Below are 7817 nucleotides of genomic sequence, written 5' to 3'. Positions count from 1 at the left end.
CGGAGGGGCGGGGTGTCTCACGGAAGCCGCGTGGGGAAGGTCGGGGTGACCCGTGGGGGGACCAGGGAGGGTCCGGGGTGTGCCTGAAGTGGGTTGGAAGACTTGTTGGGGGGACCACGCGGAGCGGCGGCCTCAGGGCGGGTCCGGGGATCGTTCCGGCCCTTCTCAGGCGGCCCCGGCCGCTCTCTGCCCCTGCAGGGTCCCGACCGCTGGGGTCCTGCTCCTGGCCTTGCTGCCCTACGCCCCCGTGGGGCTCTGCCTGCTTGTCCTGCGCGTCTTCATCGGCGTCCACGTGTTCCTGGTCAGCTGCGCCCTGCCCGACAGCGTCGTGCGCCGGTGCGTGGTCTCGGGGGGCTCCGGCTGCTGCCCCGGGCGGCTCTGGGGTGGCTGGGCCGCCCCGGCCCCTGGGTATCACGACCCGCGGGGGCTTGGCTCAGGCAAGGATCTGTGGGGAGCTGTGCCTTCGGGACTCCTTGTCATCAGGAGCCTTGGAGGTGCTTCCTCTGGCAAGCTCGGAGCTGGCAGCCACCTCTGGAGTGCTCAGGCACTGGTCCGGAGCACGCGGATCGGCGTGGTGTGCTGCTCAGGAGTTCTGTGGGCACTTGCTGCCCTCATCCCAGTCCCGGCCCTACAACAATTCCTGCTCTAGATGTGTCATTTCCATTTGGTCCTAGTGTCGTTTGTCCAGCTGCCAGAATTCCCGGGTCCCTTCGTGTTGGATGTGTCAGGCTCGGATGGTGGGACTTGAGGAAGATCCTTGTTCCCCTGGCAGGTTCATTGTCCGTGTGATGTGCTCCGTGCTCGGGTTGCTGGTGCGTCAGAGCGACCCTCGGCTGCGCGGGGCCGGCGCCAGGGTCTTCATTGCCAACCACGTCACCCCCTTCGACCACAACGTTGTCAGCCTGCTCACCTCCTGCAACACGGTGAGGGCACGGCCGGGGCTCCTCCCCCAGGGCGGGGCACGGGCAGCTCTGCCCGATTTGGTCTTGCCGTGGTCACAGTGTCACAGAATGTTCAGGGTCAGAAGGCACCTTAAAGCCCAGCCAGTGCCACCGCTTGGTGTGGGCAGGGACACCTTCCCCTAGCCCAGGTTGCTCCAAGCCCCATCCAGCCTGGCCTTGGACGCTTCCAGGGATCCAGGGGCAACCACAGCTTCTCTGGGCGACCTGGGCCTGGGCCTCACCACTCTAACAGCCAAAAATTTCTTCCTAATATCCAGGCTAAATTTCTCCTCTTTCAGTTGTACCCATTACTGCTTGTCCTGTCACTCCAGTTCCTGATGCAGATTCCCTCTCCAGCTTCCCTGTAGGCTCCTTCAGATCCTGGAAGGTTTCACCTCCAGATCTGATTTATTAACTCAGAGTGTTAACCTTGAGGTATTTTCTGTGGCTCAGTGTCACTCTTGGGCTCTGCCTGAAAAAATGGAACAGGGTGAGGAGCAGCAGGAGCTGTTACAGTGAATGTTGATTTTGGTGAAGCATGGACAGATCCCAGCAGCTTCTTCCTTCTCTGGCCTTCTGGATAAGGGGGCAGGGTGTGGGGTTTCCCACAGCACCGGGTGGGCGGTTTCGGGGGATGCATGGAGGGTGCTGAGGGAGCTGCATGCTGGTGATGCTTGGGTAGTTCTGGGCTGTCCCTGCTCTCCTGTAAAATCCTTTGTGTGTGGAGTTCCTGAGTCAGCAGGCTCTGGGTAGCTCCTGTGTCCTGCACAGCCATGATTTACCCCTGGCCTGGAGAGGAGGGACTCCTGGGAGCAGTGTGTGTCCTGCCAAGTGTGTCAGGGACTGCTGGAGAGAACACTGGGAACACGGGCAGCTGGGATTGCCTGTCTCTGGCAGGCAGGGCACAGTCTGAACTGTTTGGAATCCAGTCCCTGTGGAACTGGGGCTGGAGCAGGGGCTGAGGCCTGGCAGTAAGGTGTTCTTGGCCACCAGTGCTGTCAACACAGGTCACTCTCAGTCCCAGAGGGGTTTTTGCTAACGAAGAGGAACTTTTTCACCTCTGTCAGCTGGGAAGGTGGGCCTGGAGGGGCAGGAGGGCCTGGAAAGGTGGGAAGGGTGGCGTTTCCTCCTCACTCCTGTTCTCCCTGCAGCCTGCATTGAGCGGTGCCCCAGGGTTCATCTGCTGGTCCCGGGGATTCATGGAGCTGGGAGTGACAGGCAGCCGTGCGGAGCTGGTGGATTCGCTGAGGGAGTACTCGGCCCACGAAGGGAATCCCCCACTGCTGCTGTTCCCAGAGGAGGCGGCCACCAACGGCCGGGCCGGGCTGCTCCGCTTCAGGTGCAGGAATGGGAATTCCCACAGCAGGGTGGCACTGGGGAGTGGGAATTCCCTCGGCAGGGTGGCTGGGAATGGCTCTGGGGAACCAGCACTCTGTGACAGAATGGCTCGAGGTGGCTCTGGGATCATTCACTGCAGAATTCCTCCCTTCCAGCTCCTGGCCCTTCTCCATCCTGGATGTGGTCCAGCCCGTTGCCCTGCAGGTCCGGAGGCCGTTGGTGGCCGTGGTGAGTGGTGGGCACAGGGACAAGGTGTGGGGTGGGCTTTGCGCCGGGCTCTGGGTGCTGCTGTTCCTTCTGCTCCTGCTCTGGAGCTTGTGGTGTGGCCTGGCCTCGTGTTCTGGCACCCCAGAAACAGCTGCTCGGGGTTAACACTGTTCCTGGTGCCTTTCCTGGGAACTTGGCCCAGTCAGGACTCCCCTGGTTTCATTGGCCAGTCTGACAGATGTTTGGTGGCCTGGCTGGCTGTCACTGTGCCTCTGGCTTCCGTGGCCAGTGCTGTCTCCTCTCCTCTTGGTGAATCCCTGCTGTGAAAGACCAGCTGCAGTCAGTCCTTGTGAGAGGGCCCATGTGCCAAAGGTCCTGCCAGGCTCTGGAGGCTCCTGAGCTGGTGCCCCAGGCACAGACACAGGACATGGTGCAAGAGCAGCCCCACACAAGGGATAAAGTTCACAAGGGCAATGGCAGTGCTGCCAAAGTCAGGGAAACTGCTCTCAGCAAGGCTTTGTTGAATTTCTTATTTCTTGATATTTATAATTTATGGTCTGGTGAGAGTCATGGCTGTCACTCATGGGTCTGGTGTTTCTCTGGGACACAGCAAAGGAACCCCTGGCAGGGTGAGGAGTCATGTGTGCAGGGATGGGAACTGCAGGAATATTTGGCAGAGCTTTGTTAACCCCTGCCAGGCCAGGGAGGCTGAGGCAGAGTTCAGGGAGGACCACAAGTGTGGGTGAAGATGCACTTTTCTAGCAATGAGGGTAAGTTACATTTTGAATGACTCCTCCAGAGAAGTGGGAGATCTCTCCTGTTCTGGACAGTTTATAAGGAGTTTCTTGTGCTCTTATGGGTTTGGTTCCTCTGAGAAATTCAGAGATGTGACAAGTTATATGTCTGTCTGTTTATCCCTTCCCTTGTGCATGTCAGGAGGAACAGTGGGTCTGTGTGGAGGTGCTGGTTACAGTCACTTCTTGGCTCAAATTCTACCTCCAGAGTCTGAGCAGGACTTTGTACTTCGTGCACATTGGCTGAGTAAATCCTGGTGCATTTCAGGTGTGATTTTAAACCATCAGAAACTCAAAGGACTGGAGATGTGATATTTCAAATGGTTCAACTGGTGTTTTATAGAAAATTTCCTTACATACTTGTGTGATATATATCAAACACTGGGCTGATAAAAACACCAAATTTGGGGTTAAGAAAGAATTTTTTCCAGCTCCAGTTGCATGGAATGTTGCAGGAGGGTGTTGTTCTGTGGCACAGGCAGTGTAGCTGAAATCTGGCTGTGGGCATCACTCCAGGCATTTGGGTTTAGGCTTCTGAGGTTCTGTTTGTTCAGGAAATGAGGCTTCTCTGTTCCCCTCATGGCTGGGCTTTTGGGGCTTTTCTCATTTACAGCTCTTCTCCCCAGGCCGTGGGATAAACCAGGCACAAGCCTGTCTGAGAATCACAGAATCATTTGGGTTGGAAAATCCTTCTGAGCCTATGGGGTCCAACCATTCCCCCAGCACTGCCAAGGCCACCACTGACCATGTCCCCAAGTGCCACATCCACAGGGCTGTTAAATCCCCCCAGGGATGGGCACTCCCCCCTGCCCTGAGCAGCTGTGCCAGGGCTGGACAGCCCTTTCAAGGAGGAATTTTCCCAATATCCAACCTAAACCTCCCCTGGCACAACGTGAGGCAGTTTCCTCTTGTCCTGTTCCCTGGGAGAGCTTGCAGGAGCTGGGACATCACAGAGAGGCTGTTCCCACCAGAATGAGGGAGGCATTCTCATGGTTTTGAGGCATTAGTAGGTTTTCAGGCATTTTTGGTGCTTTCTGAAGGCACAGACTAGGAGGGAATGTGGGGATACTGAGGTGAAGTCTTGCTGCTGTCTTAGTGGGAGGAAAAGGTGACTGGGAGCAGTGAAAACTGGTGATGACTAATGAGGGTGAAGCTGCCCTGTGGCTTGCCCTGCTTGCACTGCCTTTGCTGTTCCCACTTTCCCAGTCCTTCAGCCACAGCTCAGGTGTGCTCTGCCCACCTCCATCCCCTGTGGAGCCTGGACCAGCTCCTGTTCCATGGGTGGAATCTCACTGTGCTCTCTTCCCCAGAGCGTGGCTGACTCCTCCTGGATCGCGGAGCTGCTCTGGACTTTCTTCGTTCCCTTCACAGTTTATCAAGTAAGGTACTACGTCTCTCTCTTCCATTTGGGGCAGGGTTGAGGGTGGGCAGGGCCTTGGTGTCACCATGGCAGTGAGAGCTCCCTCCCTGGGTGCCACAGCAGGGCTGGGCTCAGCACCATCTGAGCCTGGCCATGTCCAGCTGCTGGACCAGCTTCTGAGGTGGAAAGGAGAGGAGTCTCAGTCTTTCCAGGTGTTTAGTTCAAGTTTCCAGCTGTATTTTTGAAGCTGGTCTGCAGTGATTCTCTCCAGGGCTGCTCAGCCCAGCAGTGCTGGCTCCCAGCATCTCTAGCCTGTCCCTACAATCCTTTGGGAATGGGGTGGTCCAGGGGGATGGTGCAGTGGTGGTCCAGACCCCTGCCCAGGGCGTGGGTGAGCCCAGGCTGGCTGAGTAGCTTTGCTGTAATGAGGGCAGTGGAAGGGACTGGGAATCAAATGTAGGGCTTGGTGTATTTCAGCACAGGAAAGCCTTTCCCTGGTTCTATCTGCCTGAATTCTGGGTGACCTGTTTTCTACTTCTATGTAAATGGCCATGGATCCTCATTAAGGCCTTTCTGGGAACTGTAGATCCCTCACGTTACACTTGAGGGCTAACACAGCTCTGATGAGCCAGTTCTGTCTTCTGAGCCGAGCCATGTCCTGGATTTGGGAGTGGGTGTTGGGGTTTGGTGCTCCTGTGGGGAAAGGTGTGGGGGTGAGCAGGGAGCGTGGCGGTGGGGATGGCAGGGTGTCTCGGGGCTGCTCCCAGCGGGGCTGGCTCCATGTGCTGTTGTCCCCATTCAGGTGGATGCCGTCTGTCCCCAGACAAGCGGACGAGCGGAGTGAGGACTTTGCGCTCCGAGTTCAGGAGGTAGGAGGGTGGTGTAGGAGAGGGATGCGTAGGACTGCTGCAGTTTGGGATGGGCACAGAGGAGAGCAGGGTGCAGGCAGAGTTGTAGAGGGCGTTTCTGGATGTGTTTGTGTGATGGGAGCTCTGGTACGTATTTATTGGCCCTTACTCAGTTATTTCATGGCCTATTTGCCACCCCACATTGAGCCTTTCTGCAGTTGTCAGGGCTCTTCCCATTGAGTTCAAACCTTTCACCCCCTTTTTATAATGCCACGAAGCAATTGTTTCTCCACCCTGCCCATACGTGCTGAGTACTTCACAGCTCCAGACATCTCCTTGTCAGCCTGTTTTGGCAGGATGATATTGCTACTCCTGATCCTTCCTGGTTCTCTGCAACGCTGAAATGCATCCCTGAGGCCCTGGAGAAATCAGTTCCCAGCCCTCCTGTCACCATGGCTCCATGACACACTCCCCAGCGTGGAGGGGCTGCCTGGGCCGTGTGTGTTGTCTGTTTTTACGTGTGACTCCTCTGCATTCCACAGCTCTTGGCCGTGGAGCTGGGTGTGGTATCCACACGGATCACCGCTGCCGACAGGACCGAGCACATGAAGAGGCTGAGGCACACGTCACGGCTGCCCTTTGCCCCAGGTGGGCATCCTTGGGGGGGTCCTGGCTATGGAACCTCAGCCTGGGCTCTGCTTTTGGGGGGCCTCTGTCTGCTCTCAGCGACAGGCTGCACACTTTTAGTGCCTCACCCTGTGCCCACTGTCCTTTCTCCTGCAGCCTCGAGCCAGCGCCCAGCAGCCCGGCCCAGGGTGCCCCCCAGCCTGCCCGGGGGTGCTCCCGAGGACGTGCGGGTCATGGCCATGGCACAGCAGGTCAAGGAGGTGCTGCCTCATGTGCCCCTGGAGGTCATCAGGACAGACCTGGGTGAGTAGGGACTCGGGTGGCAGCAGGGACGTGGGGGTACCTTCTGTGGTCTGAAAGAAGAAACCTTGTCCCCACTGCACTGGAACACAGTGGCAGCCAGGATGGAGTGTCCTGATCTCTCCCTTTGTCCCTGCAGTCCAAACCAACTGTGTAGACACCACCATTGCCAACTTGCTGGAGGGGAGAGTTCCCTTCTTCCCTGAGAGTAAAGAGGCTGGAGACCTGCCTGCCCCGTCTACCTCCCAGGCTGCAGCTGCTTCTGGCTTCCAGGGCTCTGTGGCTGCGCCTTCTTCCAAGGTACTTTGGGGTTGTGTCTCCCTGCTCTGGTGGCTCGTGTGTAGGACTAGCCAGGGGCATGGAGCACTGACCTGGCATGCCAGGTTCTTCCAGAGCCACCAAGGAGGCCTCTGCTTCATCTGTCTGCTGATGGCTCCTGTGCTTTCTCTTCCAGCCAGCTACAAAGCAGTTTGCAAAGTCCCCCGTGGAGCGTCACCTGTCCTTGCAGGAGAGGAAACGAGCCTTGTACGACTATGCCAGGAGGTGAGAGCCCCCCACACGTCCCCCTGCCAGGGCTATCCAACAGATCCCCCTGCTCGAGCCCCCAGATCCCGGCCCCAGCAGCACCCGAGATGTCCTGGGCACTGGGCTCTCCAGTGTGAGTCATGTTTGGCTGATGGGAGCCCCTGTGGGACTGGGTTTCTCAGGGGTTCCACTGGCACTGTGGCACCCTCAGTGTGGGCAGGACATTCTTGCTTGGCACCAGGGACAGCGCTGTTAATCCTCCTTGGTGTGAGGGAACAGGGAGTGAGTTTGATCTCTGTGCAGGGTTTCCATGAGGCAAATCATGGGACAAGAGGCCAGTTCTGGTGTGTGGGTCTTGGTTTAGGAAAGTACAGAAAACTGAGGATTGAGTTTGAGGGGAAGTTGAGTGTGCCTGGGCTTGTTGGGCACTGGGTGGCTGGGGTGGTGCTGTGGGAACTGTCCTGTTGGGAAACCCTGACTGGGAAACCTGCCTGGGATCTGCTGGGGTGCAGGGACTGCCATGGGTACCTCCCAGCCTCTTGCAGCCCTCACTCGGTCCATGCTCTGTCGGGCTTGTTGTACCTGTCCCGTGGCTCTCTCAGAGCAGCTCCTGCTGCCTCCACCCGTTTCCATGGGCTCCAGGCGAGCTTGGAATGGAACCAGGGTCCGACCAGAGCCAGCGTGCAGCCACAGAGTGCCCAGCCCTGGCGTGCTGCGGTGTCCCCAGGTCCCGGTCCCTCGGGGCTGCTTCCCGGCCGGACGGGTGATCCCCGGAGGGGTTCGCGGTCAGCCCCCTCGGGAGGTCCCAGCCCCGCGGTGTCTGAGGGCGCTCTCTCCTGCAGGCGGGTCGCCGGGGCGCACGGGCCAGCACGAGCCG

At 58.2% G+C, this 7817-nt stretch overlaps 1 protein-coding gene across 1 annotated transcript in view; it reads left to right on the top strand.

The window, feature by feature from the left end:
* AUP1 (ancient ubiquitous protein 1) overlaps positions 1–7817 on the top strand; it is a 10041-nt gene that overhangs the window by 1267 nt on the left and 957 nt on the right. The window contains exons 2-12 of the mRNA XM_017742389.1: positions 66–336; positions 773–923; positions 2093–2280; positions 2435–2507; positions 4591–4664; positions 5443–5509; positions 6031–6136; positions 6272–6418; positions 6555–6715; positions 6870–6958; positions 7783–7813. Coding sequence (XP_017597878.1) covers positions 66–336; positions 773–923; positions 2093–2280; positions 2435–2507; positions 4591–4664; positions 5443–5509; positions 6031–6136; positions 6272–6418; positions 6555–6715; positions 6870–6958; positions 7783–7813 — 1358 coding nt within the window. The remainder of the gene's footprint in view (positions 1–65; positions 337–772; positions 924–2092; positions 2281–2434; positions 2508–4590; positions 4665–5442; positions 5510–6030; positions 6137–6271; positions 6419–6554; positions 6716–6869; positions 6959–7782; positions 7814–7817) is intronic.

This window comes from Corvus brachyrhynchos, unplaced genomic scaffold (assembly GCF_000691975.1).
Source record: "Corvus brachyrhynchos isolate BGI_N302 unplaced genomic scaffold, ASM69197v1 scaffold166, whole genome shotgun sequence".
Lineage (NCBI taxonomy): Eukaryota > Metazoa > Chordata > Aves > Passeriformes > Corvidae > Corvus > Corvus brachyrhynchos.
Note: the sequence above shows the minus strand (reverse complement) of the source record. Positions and strands in the feature narration are given on the sequence as shown.